General features: G+C 44.7%; 1 protein-coding gene across 1 annotated transcript in view; it reads right to left on the bottom strand.

Moving 5' to 3' along the window:
• LOC308573743 (uncharacterized protein) overlaps positions 1–25,307 on the bottom strand; it is a 62,183-nt gene that overhangs the window by 12,549 nt on the left and 24,327 nt on the right. Inside the window, exons 22-47 of the mRNA XM_081170981.1 lie at positions 24,227–24,345; positions 23,676–23,843; positions 22,483–22,688; positions 21,130–21,224; positions 20,904–21,010; positions 19,452–19,631; positions 19,023–19,231; positions 18,268–18,371; positions 17,992–18,110; positions 17,504–17,671; positions 16,071–16,273; positions 15,370–15,473; positions 14,532–14,647; positions 13,937–14,095; positions 12,730–12,929; positions 11,940–12,040; positions 8,955–9,073; positions 7,032–7,199; positions 6,500–6,711; positions 4,992–5,095; positions 3,966–4,084; positions 3,202–3,369; positions 2,693–2,901; positions 1,995–2,098; positions 1,587–1,705; positions 1,006–1,164 (exon numbers count right to left, since the gene is read on the bottom strand). Of these exons, the coding sequence (XP_081027107.1) occupies positions 1,006–1,164; positions 1,587–1,705; positions 1,995–2,098; positions 2,693–2,901; positions 3,202–3,369; positions 3,966–4,084; positions 4,992–5,095; positions 6,500–6,711; positions 7,032–7,199; positions 8,955–9,073; positions 11,940–12,040; positions 12,730–12,929; positions 13,937–14,095; positions 14,532–14,647; positions 15,370–15,473; positions 16,071–16,273; positions 17,504–17,671; positions 17,992–18,110; positions 18,268–18,371; positions 19,023–19,231; positions 19,452–19,631; positions 20,904–21,010; positions 21,130–21,224; positions 22,483–22,688; positions 23,676–23,843; positions 24,227–24,345 (3,839 nt within the window). The remainder of the gene's footprint in view (positions 1–1,005; positions 1,165–1,586; positions 1,706–1,994; positions 2,099–2,692; positions 2,902–3,201; positions 3,370–3,965; positions 4,085–4,991; positions 5,096–6,499; positions 6,712–7,031; positions 7,200–8,954; positions 9,074–11,939; positions 12,041–12,729; positions 12,930–13,936; positions 14,096–14,531; positions 14,648–15,369; positions 15,474–16,070; positions 16,274–17,503; positions 17,672–17,991; positions 18,111–18,267; positions 18,372–19,022; positions 19,232–19,451; positions 19,632–20,903; positions 21,011–21,129; positions 21,225–22,482; positions 22,689–23,675; positions 23,844–24,226; positions 24,346–25,307) is intronic.

Below are 25,307 nucleotides of genomic sequence, written 5' to 3'. Positions count from 1 at the left end.
GAGGACAGGTGTGCCTAGCTAACTAACATCCTAATGTCATAGTGTATAATTTACCAGGTGCCCTCTAGATGTTGTGGACCTCAGCTCCCACCGTCAGTCAATGGGAGCTGTAGTCCAAAATATCTGGAGGAGACCATATTAGATACCCTTGGGGTAGATGACCAGCAATAAACACAGTTAAGGAAAAGGCCCACAAATGAAATGGCACAGCACAAAACAAATCTGCAAATAAATCAGTACACAACAGCTAAAGGCAGGCCAACAGTCATTGCTGTAAGAGGTTAATTCAACAAGATAGGCTTACAAAGGCAGCGCCAAGCAAATGGGCTCGGGGAGGAAGTTCTTGAGCTGAGGTGCCAATGCAGAGAAGGCCCTCTGTTTAGTAGCAACCTGCTTAGCCTGTTTTTCCCAACCTGGTACTCTCCGGAAGTTTGGGACTGCAAGTCCTATCAGCCCCAGCTGGCATGATCTATGGCTGCCATTGGCAAGCTGATGCCCTCCAGTGCTGGCTGGGGTTGATGGGAGCTGAAGTCGGAAACATCTGAAGGGCACCAGGTTGGGGAGGTTGAAGTAAGGCTGTTGGGCAATAGCCCATCACTCTAATGGAGCAACCTTCAATAGGGAGACATGTTAGCAAAGTCACTCGATTAATGCCGACAGAGTCCAGAGATAAAAGTCATGATAACACTTTACTGAGCAAAGTAAACCAGAACGATGTATAATTTGAAAAGAAACGACAGAGAGCGTTTGTCTTTCAGTTGAGGCCTTGTACAGGGCAGGGAGACATTCAACCAAACATAAAGAAGGGCAAACTCCCCCAGAACTACGCAGGCAATCAGATCACATGCTGTCTCACTGAATATCATACCACTCTACCTGGCTGCTAAGTAACACCTCTGTTGGCTGGTTGACGTTAACACTAGTAGAATTAAGTAACAAACTGAATGAGCCCTACTGCTGCACTTTGAACAAGGCAGAGGGGAGGAAGAGGGGAATCTTGCAAACCTGTTGGGCAGCCGCATTGAAAGCATCCATGAATTCTCCAATGTTGTGTGAATCAAGGGAGCCAAAGACCTTCCCGGCTTTCTCACTGTCGCGCAGGGCGTCACTCGCCAGTGTGTACTCAGCCAGTTGAGATGGCGTGAGTCTCGCAACTGCATCCATCTAAAGAATGAGCAAAGCTGGTTCTTAGCAAAGGAAACTGTCAGCGGAGCAGGGACAGGGGGGTCTGTCAATTTTGTTTCCGTCAGTTCCTCATTTTTACCATCTTCAGTTCTCTGCATTTTTAAAAAATTCTTAGTGCGAATTTCGTCCAACAGACAGTTTTGATGATTGTGTGTGTTTGCCAAGCAATTTCCCCTAACACGATGTGTTTTTGTATGTTATTTTCTCTAATATATTCATTTCAATGCACAATTCCCCCTTAAATATGAATTCTGGTAAGCGCTGGTTGGTTGGAAGAGTGTTTTCGGAACCAATGGTTGGTTGGAAGAGAGCACTGCAAAATTCAAAGGGTTCAAATTTCAAAGGGCGGCTACGTTTTGGTTCTTGTATTGTTTTGGAAAAAGGCAAGCAAGGTCACTTACCGGGTGGAAATCTCCATTAATGGCAACCAAGTCTTTATAACTGGCTAATGAGCTGAAGGACCCAAAGTTGGCTGTTAACCAGCCCAAGCTGCCCCGAGTATTCTCAGTACAGGGATCTCCTGGAATGGAAAAAAGGAAAAATCACTCTTGAAGAATCATTTCATGCATCCAGGACCCCTTTTCCTGAAAAAGTGACTCCTTGCAATATGCTATCACACTATATTCCATTTGCACTGGGGGCATGGTACAGCTGCTATGAGTGGCGAAGGAGCAGAGGAAACAGCCTTATACGGAACTGGACCAATGGTCCACCTTTGCTTCCAGTAACAACAGCGCCCCCTGCCAGCTGGGAAGCAAGCATAGCAATTCCACCCACCTAGCAAAACACCTTCTGGTTTTGACACCTACCTCCTTGAGATGTCTTGGTCAGCAGGTAGCCCTTGGCAAAGTTGTAGACATCTTGGCGACTGTCTGATGACATATATCGAAAGCTGCCATCCAAACCAGCCATTCTGGGTGAGAGAGGAAGGAACAGGAGGGAAAACGTATTAAAGTCTTTATAACAATTAACCTCTTGTTTGCTAATAATGATGGTGGTGATGATTTAAACTTACTAGATTTCTTTTTTCTTACAAAAGTAACTTACGATACAAACATGTACATTCAAACCAGTGTTGAACAAAACAGAAAAATCTAAAACTCATTCTTATTTTTTAAAGGCAGGATTAAAACAGCCCCACCCACTCAAGAAGGCCACAGATAATTAAAAGCCAAAGGCCTGGCAGAAAACAAATGGTTTTGCCTGGTGCCTAAAGATATGTAACGATGGTGCCAGGTGAGCCTTCCTGGGGAGAGCCTTCTGCAAGCAGGGAGCCACCACTGAGAAGGCCCGTTCTCGAATTGCCCCTCTCCGGGAGGGGGCACATGAAGAAGGGCTTCAGATGGCGATCACAGAGTCTAGGTTCATATGGGGAGAGGCTGTCTTTGACGTACTGGGATCCTGAACCACACAAGGCATTATCAGTCAAAACCAGCACTTTAAATTGGGCCTGGAAACTGGTTCCTTTGCCCCCTCCTGGCAAACCTGCAGATGGTTGAAGACTCACATGGCTTTGAAAGTGCTGCAGGGGATGCTCTGTGGAATGGCTGCCAGGGCTGTGGCGTTGATGCTGGGAAGCACGAGGGTCAATGTTTTCTGGAACCAGTCTTCGTACTGGGAGGTGCCGGCTGTCGTTAGCAGGCTCTGTAATTCGCTGAAGATGACGTCAAATATCTTGTCCCTCACCTCTGTGTTTGCCAGGAACGTCACGCCGCTCTGCCAACCAGAAACACAGAAGGAACAGGTCATGGCCCCAGCCTTCAAAATGGCCAGAGTAGCACAGAGGAATGTGATTGTGCTGGAGAGAAGAATGGCAGAGAGACAGAGCTTCGTGGCCAAGCGGGGGTTTGAACCCCGGTCTCCCAGGTCCTAGTCCGACACTCTTACCACCACACCACACTGGGCCTCAGATATCCCCAAAGAGAAGCAGCGAAGGATGCAGCATCAGGAGAGCTCCAGAAATTAAAGGGAACTTATCAAATGGATAGAAACCAAAGCTAACAAAAGACAACTCACCTGAGCAGCCAAGGCTGCAAACTCTGTCATAAAAGCAAGGGTATCATCAACAGGCTTGTTCTCCAAAGGTTCCAGAAGGGCACTGACTTTATCAGGATCATCCAGGGCGCCAGAGGCAAAAAAGACATGAGCCAGTTGGGTGGCAGTGAGGTTGCCCCGGACATCAAACTGTAAAAACACACATTCGAGGATATACTTAGAGACTACTTCAACCCTTCCCCAATCTGGTGCCCGCCAGATGTTTTGGACTACAACTCCCATCAGCCCCAGCCAGCATGCTTGCTGAGGCTGATGGGAATTGTAGTCCAAGACACCTAGAGGGTACCCAATCGGGGAAGGCTGCTTTAGAAGATTTGGGGAGGGAGAAAGGTAGGCAGCCCTTTCCTTCTCCCATGTGTGGGATGAAGCTCCTCAATTGGGCTGTTGTGCAGAATATTCACTTCCACCCCTCCTGAAATGAAGAATTATTCTTTTTGCAAGTGTGGAATGTGGAAAACTCGCAGAACTGACCTCTCACTGACCCAGCTCACTCAGGATTGTCTACACTGACTGGCAGCAGCACTTTGGGGCTTCTCTGGCAGGAGCCTCACCTTGCCACTCTTTGAAGGCGCTAGGGATTGAACCAAGGACCTTCTGCATGCAAAGCAACTGCTCTGCCCTCTTCCCCTAATGCAAAATAGACTTCCTAATCATTTGGTGGGGGTGGGGTTCTGGAGCACAGGGTGGGCATTATGCATCAACACAAGGCAACCTCTGCAACGTACCCCATTGAACGTGGCCATCAGCGTGGTGAAATCGCCATAAGGAGCTTGGGCTGCGAAGGCCCCCAGGTTATCTTGCAGCCATGCCTCGGAATCCCTGGTGTTGGAGGTACACGCCGATCCTGCAGTGTCAGTAAACAAACAAGCCTTTCTGAACAGAGCTCCATGTGGGATTCATTGGCATAGTTGCAGGTGGCAACTCATTCGGCCAAGAATTCAAAACTGGGTGGGTTTGATCTCTCTATTCCTACTCAAGAGGAATGAATTCTCCCCTAGGTGCCCACCTCCCTGCTGGATCCCTCTCAGGCCCCATGCCCAGGGACTCGTGCCTATACTTCTGTTCCCCACCAGCTCTCTAAAGTGCCTAGACCCCACCATCCTGGCGTCACACGTTGCCCATGGCTAGGGATGGAGGAATCTGCCGATTTCAGTCTCCCTCAGTTTTTCATTTTCCCAATCTTTAGTTCAGTTCTCCATATTCCCATTTCAGTTTGTAATTAAGAAAAAAAAAATCCAATATATGGAAGAATAGTTTTCCCTATATACAATGTTGTATGTAATTCTGCCTAATATACACTTTTTTTTGCAAAGAAATGTTCCCAAATATAATGCATTTTTGCCTGCTATTTTCCTTGAATACGTGCATTTTTATACATACTTTACTCCGGCATCTGCATTTTTTTTCTCTACATGATTTGGTTGGAGCACTGTATTGCAAAATTCAGAGAAGTGTAATGTTCAAAGGACTGCAGTATTTTCATTCTCGTTTTGTTTCAGAAAGTGTGAATTACTATTAATAATAATTAAATTTCTATACTGCCCTTCATCTGAATACCACAAGGTGGTTTACAATATAATTACCCAAAGGCCTGTTGAAGAGGAACATTTTTGTCTGGCTCCTAAAGATATGTAATGAAGGGACCAAATTAGGAAGATATGCCTTGAAATGGAAATCAACTGGATCAGCTTTCTCCCCGCTTCCAATCCATGGCCCTGAACTGCAAACTTAAAATAGTGCCACCGAATTACCTGTGGTCTTGTGCTGGTTGTCAAGGTAGGAAAACAAGGTCCTGTAGACACCTAGTTGGTTGGTTGGTAGTATTGCAGAGTAAACTTGGCTCAGCGAGGACACCCTGAAGAAAAAAGGTTGTGTCAGAAATGTCTGCAGAAGAGCAGAAGAACAGGCCAGAGTCAGGGGGGCGGCTCGGGGGCCGGTTAAACGACTCCTGTGGGCCTCTTGTGGCCCATGGGCCTTAGGTTGCCTACCCCTGACCTAAGGAGTGCAACATCAAGTGATGACTTTCTGCAGTGCTCATAGTTAATATGTCCACCACCAGCCACAATGTATCTATCACAACATCTTCAACACTCATAAAAACTATGGTCTAGCTTTCCCCAACCTTGTAGTCCAAAGAATCTGGAAAGCACAACTCCCATCAGCATCACTAGTTCTCAGTGGTCAAGGATGATGGTCATCCTCAACCATTGGCTATGCTGATTCGGGCTGGTAGGAGTTGTAGTCCAAGCCATCTGTAGTCCAAGCCCCCCAAGTTGGGGGAGGCTGAACCATAGGTTGCTTCTTTCTCTCCAGACAGGTTTCCAGACATGAATCTCCTTCCTGCTCCTTTAATTCAGTTTCACACTCCATTGGATAGAAGCTTCTAGTAATGAATTTGGCCTGTGCACCAGAAAGGAGACCATATGGCAGTGTGGACTGTTCCTTTAATAAGCCAGCCAAGCCCTCCTCCACAATACTCCATTCCAGTGCCCCTGGTTTGCAAGGGTTTCCCCCACCACACACTCAAGAATCAGACAGAATCCCACTGAGCGTGCTCAACAGTGGTAGCTGGTGCTGATGAGGACTGCTGGGGTGGAAGGCAGGGAGCCCAACAGTAGGTGGCGACAGAGCCAAGGACAGGCAGAGACAGCTCATTCTGGTTCTGTCCCCATCCTCTTCTCTACTGAGTTCTCTACAAGGACAACACTGAGACTAAGGAGGAGGAAGTTAATAGGCAGTGTTGCCCTCCTAACTGCTTGTAAGTTAGAAGATGGTGGTTGGGGGCAGATTGTGGTTGGTGAGGTGGTACTCTGCATATCCTCATGGACCAACCTTGCTGATTTTTCATTGGGCTGCTTTAGGGTTTTTCCTCATTTAGTCCCCCCGCCCTCCGCAACCTATACAGTGGTACCTCAGGTTAAAAACGTAACTCGTTCTGGAGGTCCGTTCTTAACCTGAAACTGTTCTTAACCTGAGGTACCACTTTAGCTAATGGGGCCTCCCACTGCCGCTGCACCGCCAGAGCACGATTTCTGTTCTCATCCTGAAGTACTATTTCTGGGTTAGTGGAGTCTGTAACCTGAAGCGTCTGTAACCCAAGGTACCACTGTATGTTGTTGTACTTCCACGAATCCTGTGCTTCCCCCAACTTTGCCAATACGCCCCTCTTGCACATGGGATTCACCATTTTGGTTACTTACACATTGGCACACTCCTCTGAATACTTGTAGCAGTGAGAACGACGGCGGTTTATACTCACACAGCTTGGAAGGCATCACAACCGGAAACATAAGACAGCATCTCTTTGGATTCCTTTGCGCTGACACTCGGCAGGAAAAGCAGCAGCCTTGTGGACAGCAAATGAGTCCAGTTTGCAGGGCTGAAGGTTGAGAGTTCAGATCCAATCGCCTCCACAAAATGAGAGAGCACCTTTTGCCTTATGCCTTCCTCTTTGAGAGACGTTATTCCAAGCTGCAATTTAAAGAGAGAAGGGAAAAATAGCAAACTCTTTCGCTTAACTATTTGGATTTATCTTAACTTTGTTGTCTATAACGGGCAATGAGAGGCTGTCCCATTGACTGTGATTTGCTGCTTATCTTCCCCCGGCTGAGCTGCAGGGATACATGCAAGATTCATTAACGTTCTAACTTATCCGGTGAAAACTGTCAGCAATAGAATGCATACAAGCAATGTGGGTTCTGTGAGGGAACGGAAAAGTCAGTTTGGGTGGCAAAAAGACCTAACTTGATTTGGAGTTTTGCTTTTCTTTAGTAAATATTTGAAGGCCGTACCTTATCGGCATCTGTGTTGAATTGGTCCAAATACTGATAGATCTCTTCCAGTGGTTTGTTCTGCAGTCTTGCAAGAATCTGGCACATCTTCTCATCTTCATTGATGGCATCAGACTTCAGAGTGAGGGATGCAAGTTGCAGTGGAGACAAAGATTGCAGTACAGCCATCTGCAGAGGAGCATCAAGCAAATGATGGTGAATTTTTCAAGCCGTCTGTAATAAGTTGCGATGCCTACATAAGCACTCCTTATGTTTCTGGTTTAGAGTCGGCACCCAATTTTTTTAAAAATGCAGGAGATACTAGAGAACATGAGAAAAATTACTGCTCAAGCGGGAAATTGTCAGCTATAGAATGTGCACAAACATTGTTAGGGAAGGTCAGGATTTTGCTCATGTGCCATCAAGGAGCAGAGGTGTGAGTTATGGACAGGGAGTGTGGTTGGGGAATTGAGGGAGCAAGGAGCCCAAACGAAATTAATTGGGATTGTACCAGGCCATTTATTCTGGAGAATCAGCATATTTGGGTACTAGCATACTGTGTTGTTGCAGGGAAGCTTTAGGGAAATTAAGAAATCTTTCCCTATATGATCCTTGGGATGCTTTTACCCTGCCATTTGACACTCAAGGTACACATTTTTAGGATCCACCTTATTTTTGCAACTGCAAGCTGTTTTAAACTGCTCTTTAACAATGTGTTTTAATGTTGTCACCTGCCCTGGGACCTTAGGGTGAAGGGCGGGTAATAAATAAATAAGCACCACTTTTTGCCCAAAGGTCAGTCCATATAATGCAAGGATGGGGAACATTTGTAGCCCTGCAGATGTTGCCAGACACCAGCTCCCATCAACCCCTGCCAGTATGGCCAATGGTCATGGGTGATGGAAGTTGTAGTCCCTAGAGGGCCTCACGCTCCCTATCTCTGATACAATGGACTGCCTAGACTATTTAGATCAGGGTTTCCCAAACTTGGGTCTCCAGCTATTGTTGGACTACAACTCCCATCATCCCTAGCTAGCAGGACCAGTGGTCAGGGATGATAGGAATTATAGTCCAAAAGCAGCTGAAGACCCAAGTTTAGAAAGTCCTGATTTAGATCTTGGGTGGGCAATTTAAGGCCCAACAGGGGGAAATGTGGCCCTTCAAGCTTCCCTGTATGGCCCTCGGGACTCTTGCTGAGCCACACCTCCTCCCTAGACTATGCCCCCTATTGCCCCTGCTCTGTGCCCCACTCCAGGGCGTTTGCTTGGCTGGAATGTATCCTTGAATTGTGATCCCGCCTCTCACGTGCCGTGATGGAAGGTGGAAAGGCGGGATATAGAACTCTCTGGCTTTTGATTGGCTGCACAAAAGTAAGAGCCATGTCCATCAGTCCACATGGCTTTTGCCTCTGGCCCCGACCACCAGTGGCATGCAGCCCTCAGAAGGTTTACCACGAAAATTTCCTCAGGTTGAAAAATGCCACTTCAACCATCACTGACTGGGAACAATTGGACTTGCCAAAACAGCAAGTACATTTCTGAGGGGATTTCCTCTCTATCGAGTGAAACAACCACATGAGGACATCTACATGCGTGGCTGGAAACTTCTTTCTCCTAACCACAAAAGGCTAAGCAGGGGATCCCAAACTGGCTAATCTCTAACCATCTGCTAAGTTGCTTTGGCCATAAATTACCGTATTTTTTGCACCATAACACTCACTTTTTTCCTCCTAGAAAGTAAGGGGAAATGTCTGTGCGTGTTATGGAGGGAATGCCTATGGGTGGCATGCCTACGGATTTTCCTCCTCTAAAAACTACGTGCGTGTTATGGTCGGGTGCGTGTTATAGAGCGAAAAATACGGTACTTCATTTGTTTGCAAGAAATGTTACCGTGAAAAGGCCTGATAGGTCCCATGTCAACAGATCCTGGATATAAAATACTCACTCCATCAAAATGCAAATTCCAGCTGAGCAGGTCCTGGTATTGGGCATATCGGCTGAAGTTCCCAAGATTGATTTCCAGCCACTCCTGGACGCTCTGAGTGGGCCTTCCACATGCAATGCCTGGAAGGAGCAAGAAGCTGTTCATTCCCATGAACCATTTGCAGCAGCCTTTACAAACCTGATGCCACTCAGTGAGGGAGGAACAAATTTCTCCTTTATCAGATCTTAAAGCCAGTCCACATATTTCCCAAGACATTTGTGATTAAAAAAACAAACAAAAAACCTCTCATGAAAATTGATCAACATTTTGGTACAAATTTCTCCTGATGGGCACATTTTTTTGTATGTGGTCTTGGCTAATATACACATATTTAAAGCAATGTTATTTTCACTAATCTATGCATTTTATGGATGTGTTATAGATGCATTTTGTACACACTATTGGCTGGAGAACTACATCAAAAGTCTGGAGAAGCGCAAATTTTTAAGAATAGCTGTGTTTCAGATAGAGTAACAAATTTAATAAATAATAATATTGGTTTAGTAAGTGTAAAGTAGGCAGATTCTCATTAAAATGCGAACAGAACCTATTTTTCCCTAGTTCCTACCTCTAGATGAACTACATCTCCCATCAGCCCCAGCATCATACAGCATGCCAGCTGGGGCTGATGGGAGTTGTAGTCCAAAACACCCAGAGGGTGCCAGGCTAAGGCTGCAATTGAGCATGATGACAGTGATGCAAAACTCAAGTACAGAAGGAAACTCAGCCCCCATTCCCAACCAGTCAACCAGGGGCAGATCCACGCCACACTTTTAAAGCACACCCAAGCACATAGCTTGCCCCGAAGAACCCTGGGGACTCAAGTTTCATCTGCACAGAGCTACAGTTTCCAGTATTCTTAATAAACTACAGTTTCCAGGCTTCTTGGGGGGAGTCATGCGCCTTCAGTGTGAATCTGCCCCAAGATGTAATTGTATTAATTGTAGGCAAGCAGAAAAGCTGAGGGGGGAAACCAACATCCCTCCAGATGTTGCTGGACTCCAACTCCCATCGCCCGCCACCCACTGTCCGCACTGGCTGGGGCTGATGAGAGCTGGAGTCCAAGGACATCTTCAGGGCCCATCCCTAAAGAAAAGTGTACAAAACAAGGGCTTGGTTTTACTTTACGCTGCTAAGCCACGCATGGCAAAAAGACAAAGGTTCTTTGCATTCCCTGCCTCACCTAGAGCCTTACATAAACAACTCTCAGAGCTACAGTGCTTGGCCAGTGAACTAATTGATTAAAGAGCTTTTGTGCAGCAGACTTAAAAACAAAAAACCAACGGCACCCTGTCAATCATGATTAGAGCACATATTTATTTGTCTTTTGATTTTAGGAAATTTACATCCTGCCCTGAAAACCACATGCAAGGCACCTTTCACACTCTGAAACAACAATATATCATAAAGCAAATTACATAATTGGAATGAGAACTAGGAAGTGTCACAGCTCAGTGGTAGGACATCTGCTTTGTATGCAGAAGAAGATGATCCCAGGTTTAATCTCTGGCATCTCCAGGTAGGGCAAGGAGAGAGTCCCTTGCCTGAAACCCCGGAAAGCAGCTGCCGGCCAGTGTAGACAATACTGAGCCAGATGGACAAATGGTCCGACTCAATACATGGCAGCATCTTCCCAACAGAGTAAAAAAACAACAGCAGTAGAACCAGCTATTAAGAATGCTAAATTAGCAAATATCTAAATAAAATAGAAATTCTTAAAAGGTTTCAGCTCAGTAGCAGAAGACTGACCCAGAAGAGGACCATGCAGACCTCATGAAGGAAGGGAGTTCCGCAGTCTGGGTGTAGTGACAGAGAAAGGCTTTCATAAAAATCCTAACCACTCCAGCTTCACCTGTACAGTGGTACCTCAGGTTAAGTACTTAATTCGTTCCGGAGGTCCGTTCTTAACCTGAAACTGTTCTTAACCTGAAGCACCACTTTAGCTAATGGGGCCTCCTGCTGCTGCCGCGCTGCCGGAGCACGATTTCTGTTCTTATCCTGAAGCAAAGTTCTTAACCTGAAGCAGTATTTCCGGGTTAGCAGAGTGTGTAACCTGAAGCGTATGTAACCTGAAGCGTATGTAACCTGAGGTACCACTGTATTTGTCAATGAAGCTGACTGGAAGATTCTGGACTGACAAAAGAAAGAACTGCTTCTCAGAGTGCACAGTTAAACTATGGAACTCACTCCCACAGGAGACAGTGGTGGCCACCAACTTGTGTGGCTTTAAAAGAGGATCGGGCAAACACACGACGGAGGAGAAGGTTATCGATGGCTACTAGTCACAATGGCTATGTTCACTGTGAGAGGCAAGATGCCTTATGGGTACCAAAATGCTGGGAATCCCAACTGGAGGGAGTGTGTCCGTGGCACTCAGGAGGCTTCCCAGAAGAAGAATCTGCCTGGCCACTGTGAGAACAAGATGCTGGACTAGATAGGCCTTTGGCCTGATCCTGCAGGACTCTCCTTGCGTTCTCTTGCTCTCACCCTCCAAACCCACAAGTGGCAAGAACCTTCTCTACCTCTCTTGCAAAGGAGAAAACGGGCTAGCCGGCGAAAAGAGGGCGAGTGCCCTCAGCACCGGCCCTAAATAGGACAGGCCTCGCCCCCCCAGCCAGCTGGTTGGCTGGCTGGGGGGGGGCAGGCCCGGCTGGGATTCCCCTGCTCTCGCGGGGGCTGCAACCAGCCCCCGCTCACGTGGGGTGGGCGTGAAGCCCGCAACCCCACCTCCTGGGCAAGCTGGAAGTGGCTTTCTGCAATGACATCTGGTTTCCACACATGGACCCACCATCTCAAAAGAATGGGGGAAATGCTTCCCCTATGACTCCAGTAATATGCACATTCATTCAGATGTGATTAACTAAAGAATGTTATCTATTTCATGAAGCAACAGCCCTGATTTATTCAGATAGGTAGGTAGATTTTTTTTTAAAGGGCTTGTGTTACCTGATTTGATTTTTGTAGTCAAAAAAGCTTTGCTGAATCCAAATACACTGAGGGCCTTTCCAGGCAGGATGTTGGCAAAAACATTGTTGAAACCTTTCAATCTGGGAAGCAAAACGGGCAGACAATGTCACTGTTAGCCAGAACTAGATGTCCTCTCAATGGCAAACCCAGCCAATACTCTAACCACTAGGCAAGCTTTTCACCCGCACAGAACTTCACCCCAGGTTATTCTGGGTGCACACGATGGAACAAGCTTTTTTCTTTTCTTTTCTTGTCAATTTTGGCCTTAGAGTGGTGCTGTCTTTGCACTCACAGATGGAAAGATGTGCTTTACAGATAAGATTTCATCGTACCCTGTAAGCATCTCACTCAATCTTTTTGGAGGGGACTTGTAGGAGTGACACCAGCTAAAGGACTTGGCCACCTTGTTTCCTGGGCCACCCTGCCGCCTCACTGTACAACAGCACTGCAGCTGGCCAAGAGGTAATTTTCAGCCCAGGTGGCTTCTATGCTTGACACAAAGGGAACCAACAATTAAGTGTCACCTGACCCTAGAAAATTGCTGATACTAATCTGGGTCATCCTTCTGAGTCATCCTCATTTGCTCACTTCCTACTGAAGTGTTGGATGGCTTCCCTTCCCGCCATCACCCCTAATATTTCTCTTTTGGTGTGACTGGCTAGCAATTTATTGATTTTTGTGCCAACAGTCTGTTATTGCATTTGTTTGCCTGATAGGCAGGTACAGGTTCGAGGTGAGCATTCATTTCCATGCCACGCAACACACTCACATTTTCTGGTAGGAGTCACACGATATCTTGAGCGGAATGTCCACCACAAGGGTCTCGTTGAACTCATGCAGAACGTTCTGGAAGATAACTTGGAACCAGTAGGCAAAATCACTGGCTTTGAACTTCGGGAAGTTGATCGCTATCCTTTGAAAGGCAATGCTCAAGATGGAACCGGCGTACGAACTGCTTTGCAATTCCATCTGTGAACAGAAATTGCCACCCAGTATTCATTAAACAACTCTGCACATGCTCTGGTGCTCCTGGAACCCTTCCCCACCCCCAAAGCCAGGTGGTGCCTCCATGTCATTTCCTTCAAGGCCCTTCTTGCAACCTACTCTTCCTCCAGATCCTTTGGTTTAATCTCCTAGTCCATATTGCCAACTGAAATGAAGCGTAAATTTGTGGAACATTTACTCACATGGATCTGTTGCAACCCTTAGCTTGTCTCTTTCCTCCCCTGCCCTTAGCTTGCCACTGAAATTTGGTCTACATGGTGATCTCCTTGAGGGAGGCACCCGTCTTCTGTTGCTATGTCATTCTGTGAAGTACCAGGTATGCTTCTACTACTTATTCACGACTGCCATGACCACAATGCTCGCTGATTTGGGCTGATGGGAGTTGTAGTCCAAAACATCTACAAAGGGCACTAGGGCGAGGAAAGCTGCTCTAGTAAGAAATCAGGCTTACGTTATACCACAAGGCAACATGCTATGTGCAGTCATAAGCTAGTCAAATCTGTGTATAATTTTTGATACCCCCTTACCCCATATATGCCCAATCTGTGGAACTCACACTGTGACAAGTGTCACACAACACATTCTGCATTTGTAAGAAATCAATTTTTTAGTGTGGCAGCATCTACATTTGGAAACTCTCTGCTTATTGACAAATGGCAGGCACCTTCACAGTACTCTTTTCAGTGCCTGCTTTAAAAAAAAATGTTTAGACAAGTCTACCCAGACATGCAGAATGCTGACATATATTTTTAATCTGGTTTGCAGCTTATCATTGATTTTAATTGTTTTCCAAAGATTTCTAATGGCTGTTCTTAATGGCTTTTAACTGATAATTTTATTATATTATTCTTTCCGTAAAACACTTTGATGTAGGATTTTTTAAAAAAACAACAACAATCAAGCAGTATATGAATTTTATGAAATAAATAAATAGCCGCCGCCCCCCCAACTCCCAGAGAGCAGTCACATACCGGGGCAATGGTGTTCAGCTTGCCCAAGAATATGGCAAGGTCTTCCAGGGTCTTCAGGTTGCCCATGATCTCCATGATGCCACTCCCATCAGCCAGCGCTCCCGATTCCACCGCCAACTCAGCCAGCTGGCTTGCAGATAGCTCTGCCATTGCCGAAATCTGAAAAGGTGCACATTTTGCTGCTCATGTACAGTTGCAACCAATATTACCCATGCTTAAAAATGACTTGGTACGCAACAGAATATTGTGTACCCGGGAATCTGTGGCTCTCCAGGCTGGGTCTCTAGCCCAACATCATAAGCATATAAGAAGAGCCTTCTGGATCAGACCAAAGGCCTGCCTAGTCCAGCATCCTCTATGGCCAACTAAACATCCCAATGGGAAGAAGGACCTGAGCACTCTCCCCACCTGGGATTCCCAGTGACTAGTACCCAGAGACATGCTACTTCTGACAGTGGAGTTTAGAACCTAGGCATCATGCTATGGGCAAGTTGCGCCGCTCTCCAAGGACTGGTTCCTCCAATTTGCCCCACTTCAAGGGCTTACAATCTGCCTCTTCCCCCAGCACAACCCCTGCTGGCAAAGGTTCCCTTACCCCATTGAAGTTCACATTCACTGCCAAAAACTCTGCAATGCTGGCAAAGGCACTGAATTGGCCATAGTTGCTGAGGATCCATTGGCTGCTGTTGGTGTTGGGAGAGCATGTGACCCCTGGAAGAGAGGAAAGAGTTTTGATCCTGAATTCTCCTAGAAAAGCAGAGGAATAAGGACCTTCTGAGTGAAACTGCATGCAGTTTGGGGGAGGCAGGGCCAGCATCCTGCAAAGAATTTTAGTTCTTCAGCTAGAACAGTGGCTCCCAACTTTTGCTGCCATAGATTGCTTCTTTATTTCTCTGCCTGTAGTATCAGTTGCGATGCGCTGTGCTAGATGCGGTACAGTTTTTAATTATATTTTTATTGCTTCTTCTTATTTCTTGTATTTTATTGAATTCTACAGAGCAAGATGAGCCTTTGGTTTAATCCAGCATTTAACTAGGTGGGTGGTACTGCCCCTTGTGGGGTGGTGGGGTTACCTAGTGGGGTGCTAAGAGGCGCTGGAGATGTAAATGGGTATCAGACTTTGAAAAGCTGGGTTCACAAGTTCATCTGTTTTGTTGAATGAATTAAATTAAATAGTTTTATTTGAATAAGTGTGCAATTAACTGTTAGTGTTTTGAATTTCATTGCATTATTATCTTCCTTAGTGGGTTATGCATACCACTAATCTGAATAAAACCTTTTATAGGGTAGGGTAGAAGGCACTGGGGATGAGATTATGGAACCAAGGAGGCAGTGGCCCCAAAAAGTTTGGGAACTACTGGTCTAATCCAGTAGGCCACTCGGTTGGGGTCATGTTCTTAAGTTCCGAAAACAAAGAGCCCGTCTTCTGATACCTTGATCTGCCTGATATGATTCCAGGTAGCTGAATATCCTTGCATGAATGGCCTTCTTCTGCCCCTCTGTGAAACGATCAAACACCTTGTCCATTGCTTGCACCCTGAGGAAGACAAAGATAGTGAACGGCTTGTATCAAATGGGGTCCCAAAACTCCAGCGTAGTTCATGCCCTTTTAGAAAGACAAACAGGATGGGACATAAAGGTGGACCAAGTTATCAAGCACCATCTGGACGTAGGGATTGATGACTCTTCATTTCTCATTTTTCCAATTCTTAAATTCCGTTCTACACATTGCCACATCATTTGCAATTTTTTTTAAAGAGGCCCTCATGAAAATCATCAGCATTTTAGTGCAATTTTCTCCAACATACATTTTCTGCATGCTGCTTTGCCCAACAGACACATTTTTTTGCAAAACAGTTATGTCAAATAAAAGGAATTTTTGGATCTGACTTCACTAATACATGCATTCTGAAATGCACACTTTACCCTAGTATAGGCATTCTTTGTACACGTCACCTAGCTAGAGAATGGCACTACAAAATTCAGGGAAGTGTAAATTTCAAAGGATAGCTGTGCTTTGCATTGTTTCAGAAAGTGAAAATTTAAAATTTCTTTAAATGAGAACTGAATCCAATTTCTCCACTGTCCCTACCCTGATAAGGCTAAAAAGACATGGGTGTTTTCCCAGACTTACAAATTTTGGTGAGACTGGCAGTCAATATCAAGGGGAATCAGCAGCAGGTCCTTTGGTTTGAGAGATGGCAGGAGGAACTGGAGCTGAGTGCCAAACCAGAATGAGTATTGCTCGGCAGAAAAGGTGCTGAACTTGAGTGTCTTGAAGACCATCTCAAAGATCAAGTTACGGATCCGGAGGTCTGGGAGGACGAGCAGCTGCCTCTGCAAGGGAAATGGACAGGTAGCATTCTAGGCACATGCAAGATTAGCGGGTGGTGGTTTGTCCAGCAAAATCCAAATCTAGATGTGAGGAGATTCTAGCTTTTCAGTGGGAGTTTGCAGTGGAGCTCTTCATGAGGCCGTCCACCTGTAAAACTAGCTCATGTATAAATACAATGGGATGAATTCTAAGCATCGTGCGATCTCCCCCAAACCGGTCCCTCCAATGATGGCCAAGACTGAGGAAATTCATCATCCAAAACTTTTGAAGGGCACAAGCTTGGGGGAGACTAATCTGGCAGGACTCCTCCTGTGTGCCCTGCTCAGAGGAACACAGGAAGCAGTCTGACACTGAGTCAAGAGTTGGAAGGAAGATAAAGTCCCAACCAGAAGCGAATGGTTGATAAAGATGACAGAATGAAATGACGAAAATGACTGGGAAGATCAGAAACCAGGAAGAAGGAAAATTTAATAAGGAATGGGGGAAATTTATAAACACTGTAAACAACTAAAAACTTTGGCAGAATTTTAGCAACACTTGTAATGTACTAAAAACTAAGGCAAAAATGGATTGAGTTAAGAAATATGGGAAATTATATGATGCGGTAGATGAAGTTTGACAGTGGAAACCATGGAAGGGGGAGGGAGTCTAAGGATTCAATGAATCCTAAATGTTGATGATTATGAATGTTGTTTGAATTTAATTGTACAATGTAAAACTGAATTAATGAGACAGAGACAGACAGACAGACAGAGAGAGACTGAGTCAGACCATTAGGCCATCTTGTCTATGCTGAGAGTGCATTCAAACTTGGGGGAAATTGTTCTAGTTTTCTTGATTACACTGTCACTGCTTCTGTCCTGCTTTCTAACATTCCTTCCACACTGCAGTGACTGTTGTGTTATGGAACAGTGTGGCTTTTTCACTGCTATACCACTATGTCCCATCCCCCCCATGAAAATGGCAGCAAAGAACTGTATGCTGGTATACAGTTTCACAACAATACTCCCACAATCTTTTCAGTTCCCATCCAGGGAAGGGGCCCACGACTCATTGCACATATCTTCTACCACAAAGCTACAACCTTCTTCAAGTTCCAAGACTGCAGGGAGAATGAATTTTATGGAAAGTGCAATTGTTCAGTGTTGACTGTGCAAAATGATTGGGGGGGGGATTTGACGCAAGTTAGAAAATGATACTTTCCCGTCCAGGTGAAAGCGCAGCACAGTTACCTGGTTTACCGCAGCATTGAACTCAGCTGTGAAGTCCCTCATTTCCTCAGGGGGGCGCTTCTCTAATTCCGCCAAGATCTGGACAGCAAGGCGCTCATTTCTGAATGCGTTCGTAAAAACCATCATCGCGCCCATTTGCTTTGGAGTCAGGGCAGAGAGGGCTTCAAACTGGCAGGGAGAAAATTCATGGAGAAACAGATTCAGCAGACATCCAAGAAATTTAGCTTTGGTGGAGCAAGGGCAGGCATATTCTTCAGTCGGCATTTTTGTAAAGAAACCTAATTCTAGCTTAGTGCCATGAACACTATTGTCATGAACTACAAGAAAGTCAAGTGAAACCAATCAACCATTTTTTAAAATAAACAAACACCTATTTTTAAGAATGAAGGAAAATGGAGTTTTTAGAACACAACCTATCTATCTGATTTAACCATCAAGCAGCAATTCATTTCTGGGAATATGTAACTTCATCCTGAATATTCACTTACCCCGTTAAAATTCGGATATAAGATGGCTAAGTCAGCGTAAGGCACAAAACGCACAAATCTGTAAAAGAGGAGTTGCAGGAAGCTCTGGCTGTTGTTGTAAGCACCAGGGAATGCTGTCCCTAAAAATCAGAAATTTGCAAAACAAAAACACAGAAATATTCATTTATACAGATAGTCTTCACCAAACTTAGCAGACCACTCATCTGCCAGAGCAACATCCCAAGCCAGCCATGACACAGCAGGCACTGCCACCCCTAAATTCCATGAAGCAGGTACCTGAGGCATTGATTTGGAATTGCATTATTCTCTTCATCAAATTGTAGATCTGGATGGATGCCTCCTCGGGTAACTCTGGGAAGACCTGATCGAAACCTCCAAATCTGCAAATGAACAGGAGAGAAATGAAACGAAGTAAATACCAGACAGCTGGAGTTTAAAGAGCTAAAGCTATCTGCCATAAATAGCTAATAGAAGGCACTATATCTTCTCAACAACCATGTGAAGTAAGTTAGGCTAAGAGCTGATAACTGACCCATTAGGAAGTGAGCAAAAGTGAGCAATGGGAGGTGAGTTTCAAATATGAAAATGCACATGCTTTTTGTGTGTTTATTAAGTCTGGTGAAATGCTTTTTTGTTTGTGCTTTTCTGACAGTTGTGAAATTGCATGTGTTCAGAGTATTTTTTTATTTTTTATTTTAGTCTTATGCAATAATTTGTTAGACTTTGTGATGTATTTTCTGGCACCTTATTTAATGCATTCCTTTTGGGGAAGAATGGGGGGGGTCCTATTCTGGCAACCACCTTAATCTGGGCCTGCTTGCAGGAGTGAGTTCCATAGTTTATGTATGCACTGTGTTAAGAATTGTTTTCTTTAGTCTGTCCTGAATCGTCCAACATCCAGTTTCTACCATTCGACTCTACTCAGATTCTAACATTATGTGAGAAGCAGATTGACCAACGAAATCTGAATCTGATTGATCAAAAGGGGCCACTTGCAATTGATGGGACAAGTAATGAAAGGTGACACCTACATTGCGCGAAAGGAGGCAAAGCTGACATCAAGAGGAATCAGCTGGAGCAGGTTCACATTGATGCTGGGCAAAAGGAGTTTCAGCTTCTTGGTGAACCAGTTCTGGTAGTCCAAAGCAGTGAATTTACGGAAATGGCGGGCCAGGTTTCTGAAAATGGTGTTGAGCAGTTCCAACCTCACCTCGGCATTTCTGATACCCGGGATGTTCTTCTGCAAAAAGGGGAGGAAAGGTTCTGAAGGAAAAGGATGATTTAGGCTGCTGCAAATCTACACACCAGATGGGAGGGCATCTGCAGAGCAAAAATATTACCAACACCACCCCAAGAAATGTTGCTGATTTGATCAAAACTCTTCTTGTTTCCACTGAAGCTTCCTGGATGTTTGCTTCGCACTGGAGGGGCTGGAAGTTGATGGTTTCTTTGGAACTTACCTGTTCAAGGATGAAATTGAGCCTTGTCAAGAACACATCCATCTTTGCAAGTGGGATTTCAGAGCGGCCAGTCTCTAGGCTCAACAGAACCTGTCTCAGGGTTGTCACATTGACCAGAGCGTCCGAGGTTGTGATGACGTCTACCAGCTGTTCAGTGCTCAGGGTGTTCAAGACGGCAAACTAGAAAACATAGACACTACTCAATCATAGTTTTTCACTTAATTACAAAAATAGATAGGGATAACATACAATTTATATTGCTATACCAATAAGGGACTCCTGCCAACCTAGCAGTTTGAAAGCATGTCAAAGTGCAAGTAGATAAATAGGTACCACTCCGGCGGGGAGGTAAATGGCATTTCCGTGCACTGCTCTGGTTCACCAGAAACGGCTTAGTCATGCTGGCCACATGACCCAGAAGCTGTACGCCAGCTCCCTTGGCCAATAAAGCGAGATGAGCGCCGCAACCCCAGAGTCAGTCACGACTGGACCTAATGGTCAGGGGTCCCTTTACCTTTACCTTTACCTTACCAATAAGGGACAGCCCATTTTTGGGTAAACGTAATGATTAGTGGGTGCACTTTAGGTCCTTGAATGCAGAAGGTCCCAAGTTCAATCCTCAGCATCCCCCCATTAAAAAACAAAACAAAAACTCAGTAGGAAATGATGGGAAAGACATCAATCTGAGACCCTAGAGAGCTGCTGCCAAGCAGAGTAGACAATACTGAGCGAGATGAGCAAACAATCAGCTTTCCATACAGATAACTTGACATATGAAATGGTTCAGTCTTTTCAAGGGAAAATAGGATCAATTGAAGAAGGGTTAGATGAATTAAGAAAAACTAAATGTGGGACTAATTGATGGAGGGGTTTTTTTGCTTTAATTATAGGCTATGAAAACAATGAACGCTGTGAAGGGGGGGAAATAGATCAAATATAAACTTAAGATTTTTAATCCTGTTTGTAGAATGTATTTTGGTTAAGGGAAATATAATCTGAATCCTAAAATACTGGTCAAAAGGGGAAGGGGTTAATTTATATTTATTTAATTAAAATTAGTTTTGTAATATCTTTTGGTGGGGGAACAGCTCAGGCTACTGGGACACAATTTGGGGTACAAATTTGTTTTATATTTTGTAAGCCTCTCAGATAAGCAGCATATACAATAAGGAGCATATATAAGAAAAGAAGATTTGTCATCTTCATCATTAATACTATGCAGCATAGTATTAATTTTTATGCACCAGCACATTCCCCCCTTCCTTGCAAAGAACAGCCGTTTTATTGCTTTGTTACAAGTAGGGGGCTGCCCCTTCCATGAAACTTTGCCCCCGGGGTCGCTGTCTGAATGCTCAGTTTTCTGCTCTGCACCCACAAGCCACATGCCCCTGAGCCTTCTTGGCAACAACTTCATTTTTCAAAATTTGCTGGTCATCAAGAAAGCAAACCTACAGGATCAAAGTCTTCCTTGATGGATTCCACTTCTCCCAAGGTGGCGTCCTTGAAGAACGAGCCCCAGGCTAACTTGATCCACTCAGCAAATGGTTCACTGGGCTTTTCTGAATGGGTAATAAGAGGACACAGGAAATATTTGAGCCTTTCATTGTACTAGAAGCCACTGATATTTGTCAGGGGACATCTGGGGCTCTGTTTCCCATGGCTTCTTTGGTCATGTTACCTTTTAGGTCTTTGAGGTTCTGCATGATCCACAGTACGACAGCTCTCCTGAAGGGTTCTGCCATTTGGGAATGTGCTCCACTAAGCCCAGCAACACTGTCATGACGCAAATAGCAAAGATGATGAAATGACACACAGACACACATATACAACTTCTAAGAGCTTGCCATCCTGTGGAATGTTGCAAGGGATTCTGGGGCAACTTATCCGCTTGCACATGGTATATGGCTCAAGAGTATGACCAGCTGTTCATCCCGTTCTGTCCCCTTATAAGCCATTTCTTCCCATTTCATTTAAAATGCATTTTGTATGCATTTTATGCGTGCCATTTTCATAATATACACACATTTCAATGCTTTTGAAAGCATTCACCAGTAAAATGTACATTTTGTACCTATCATTCACATAAAACACATGCTTCTCCATGCACAATTTTGCTCACATTGCAAAATCCAGAGAAGTGCATCTTTTTCACTGGGAGTCATGTTCCAATCTGCGCACAAGTCCAGGAGATAGGAGCTATCTAATGTGACAAAATTCCTGCTGTGGTTCTGATCTGCGGGTTGTATCTTCTCTTTGAATTAGGGGGAAAGTTCCCGCTGGAGTCAATGGGAACTTCAACCATGGCTTCAAGTTAACTTGCTTCAAATAAACCATCGCTATGAACCAGTTAGTCAGTTCGGATGAAACAAGCTGTACTAAACAAAACTGCAAATAAAAATTTCCCAACACCTCCTCTTAGCCACGTGAGGAAGAGGGGGGCTGAGTGCACAAACCTATCGCTTGCTCATCACATTAAACTATGGTTTAAACATCTATCCACACTGGCACATCTGCAATACCTTCCTTTCCTTCCTTTTAAAATTTATTTTTATTTCAATAACTTTTTATTGGGCTTTATAAACAGGGACAACCCGTGATGGCTGTGGCCAGGATTCCAGCTCTAGAGTTCTATGATATTCTATAAGATTCTTCTATGAGATCCTATGAGCATTGGAAATGGCTCAGCCCTAAATAAACATTCACAAACTTTTTATTGCTAATAATCAGCTAAATAGTTTGAGGATCTATACGACTATGTAACATGCAGAAAACAGCATTTTTAGAGAAATCAAAGACTGGAACTGAGGGAAGTCGGGGGGGTGGATGGGTTTTGTGGGGGGAGGGAGGGGAGGGAGGAAAAATGGGGGGGATAAGGATGATATGTTTCTGGATAATATGTTTTGTTTTAATTTTGAATAAAAAAGTTATTTTAAAAAAAAAGAAGGAAATGGCTCAGCCCACAGCGAGAAATGGACCAAACAAAATCCCTCCCTCACCCTCTAGCGCCCAGTGAACTCATGTCGAGACTTACATGGCGGTAAAGGAGTTGTAGTTTTGGGGGGTGAAGTAAGCAAGGGTTGTTGCATTGACCACAGAGCAGAGGAAGCGCAATTCCCCCTGAAAAGTGGCATTCCAGTCTGCTGCTGTGTAGGTTTCCATTTGAGAAGAGGCGAGCGTCAGGTAATTTGTCAAGAGCAACTGCGCAACTTCGGTGTTTGGGAGAACCGTCATCTTGTGCTGCAGAAGGATTAAACAAAGACACCTCCAAGGAATCAGTTTCTAAATGAAAAGCATAAAATCCTCTATACAGTGGTACCTTGGTTCTCAAACTTAAACCGTTCCGGAAGTCCGTTCCAAAACCAAAAGCGTTCCAAAACCAAGACACGCTTTCCCATAGAAAGTAATGCAAAACGGATTAATCCGTTCCAGACTTTTAAAAACAGTCCCTAAATCAGCAATTTTAACATGAATTTTCCTATCTAACGAGAACACTGATCCATAAAATGAAAGGAATGAACAATGTACTGCAGTCACACAATCAATCAATCAGTAGCTGAAATGGGTTCCACAAAGTCACACACAAAAAGAGCCACAAAAACGCAAAATAAATAACAAAAACAGACCTCAGCGCAACACTCAAAACGAAAGTGTTGCACTCAAAACGGAGCACGTTCAGCTTCCAAAAAAAGTTCACAAACTGGAAAACTTACTTCCGGGTTTTCAGTGTTTGGGTTCCAAGTTGTTTGAGTACCAAGGCGTTTGAGAACCAAGGTACCACTGTATATATTTTTCCAATGTCCCTAATTGTAGACAGGATACCTAATTTGAACTTAACCATTTAACTATGTTCCCATGTGTTTTTAAGAGTGGATTGTTTTGCTAGAGTTGGTGAGTTAACAGTCAGAACCCAAGGCAACAGCATCACTTGGCAATTTTATAGCACTAGGGGCTATCGCTCCTGCTCATTCCCCTTGCCAACACTGGCTACCTGTTTGCCCGGCCGCCACCCCTGACCCCCCCTCCCTCTACACCTCACTCACCCACTTGCAAATCCCTCCATAGCATTGTTGTTTACTGCCTTGGGATTCTTTGAAAGGAATGGTGGGATAGAGATTTAACAATAATCACAATAACTTCAGCTGTGATTCCCTGCTTTGCAAGGGGTTGGACTCGATGAGCCTTGGACCCCTTCCAATTATTCTACAAGAGTTTCAAGGGAAATACCTGAATTGCAGCCCTGGTGAATTGTTTCAGAATCATCTGGACAAAGTCAACGCTGCTTTCTTGGAAGAAGTTGACGAGGCGCAATGCCAAATCCATGCTGGTCAGGGTGTTTGAATGTACAATCATGTCCCCAATCTGGATCGGAGTTAAAAGATCCAATACTGCGTACTGGAAATAAGAATGTCAGGATGTCAGAAGGGACTGTTTGCTCTTTCTGCTCACTTCCTGCTTGCACTGGCTCAGCATCTCCCACAGTGAATACAACCCTTGAACATGCTCCCATGCCCCTGAATGCCAGGATTGGACATTCTCCCCCCTATCTGTTCCCAAAAGTAGAGAGGTTCAAAGCACTTCTTTCTGTGAATGCTAGCACAGCTCCGGTTGGCAAAGGTGCCTTCCCCCACCTCCACCAAAAGGGGGGGAGAAGCATTTTCAGATTTTAGATGTTGCACCCATCACACAATGCCACTTGGCAGCCATTTTGTGACTAGCGCTCACATCACTTTCTCAAAATTTCCAATGTGCCTACTGGTTTGCAAGCACTAACTTACAGCATCAAATGTCTGGCGATAGTATGAAACCAGCTGAACATATGGTACTTTCGTATAGAATTGCCCAAAGTAGGTGAGTAGCCAATTTCTGGGTGTGGTTTGGCCAAAGCAGGCAGGACCTGGAAGGAAGAGACGGAAGCAAAAGTCATGACTTATCTGGCTAGTGGGAGAATGTCAGGCCAGCCCGAGACATTTTGCTGATGGTGAGAGAGCAGTAATTCCCCTCTCCAACATACACACACTTAGGATTCGAAAGGGCCACATAACTGGCATCAAAAATAGGTTCCAGGACTAAATTCTGGCAAGTTAGCCTGAACATTTTATGTATTTGACTTTAATTGAATTATCATTATTTTTAACTTTAGATTTTATATGCTGCATAAATATATTTCCACATGCATTTGCAGTATAGAAATGAATAAATGAAAAGCTAAGGCCTGTGCATTCCAAATACAGTGGTACCTCTGGTTACGTAATTAATTCGTTACAGAGGTTTGTTCTTAACCTGAAATCATTCTTAACCTGAGGTACCACTTTAGCTAATGGGGCCTCCTGCTGCTGCCACGGCGCGATTTCTGTTCTCATCCTGAGGTAAAATTCTTAACCCGAGGTACTACTTCCGGGTTAGCGGAGTCTGTAACCCGAAGTGTTTGTAACTCGAGGTGTTTGTAACCCGAGGTACCACTGTAATCCCTTTGTTTTAGTTCAGCGGTTCTCAAAAAGTGTGGTGCACACTGGTGTGGCACGAGAGGATCGGAAGAGCAGCATGAAGATTCAAAGTCAATCCAGGAAACATTTAAACATTTCAGTGTAGTGTAGTACAGCATCAAAAAAACAATGTTTTTACTTGCAGAATATGGATAGATATCCTTTCAGAATGAGAGCAAGAGCAGCAAGTGATACGGAGGACAATCTTAGCTGTCATCCAGAATCACTGTGCAAACATTGGCTAGTCTACAGTTCCCCATGTTGTGAACAGGGATTTTCAACTCTGACAAATACGAAAGATCAGAAGAGAAAAAGGCTTCTTTGTCTTGATGAGGAGATGAGACTAGAGAGTTTGTCTGTCTCAGATTAGATC

This window comes from Podarcis bocagei (genome assembly GCF_964188305.1).
Source record: "Podarcis bocagei genome assembly, chromosome: 14".
NCBI lineage: Eukaryota > Metazoa > Chordata > Lepidosauria > Squamata > Lacertidae > Podarcis > Podarcis bocagei.
The sequence above is the reverse complement of the archived record's forward strand: the minus strand, read 5'-3'. Positions and strand labels throughout refer to the sequence as shown.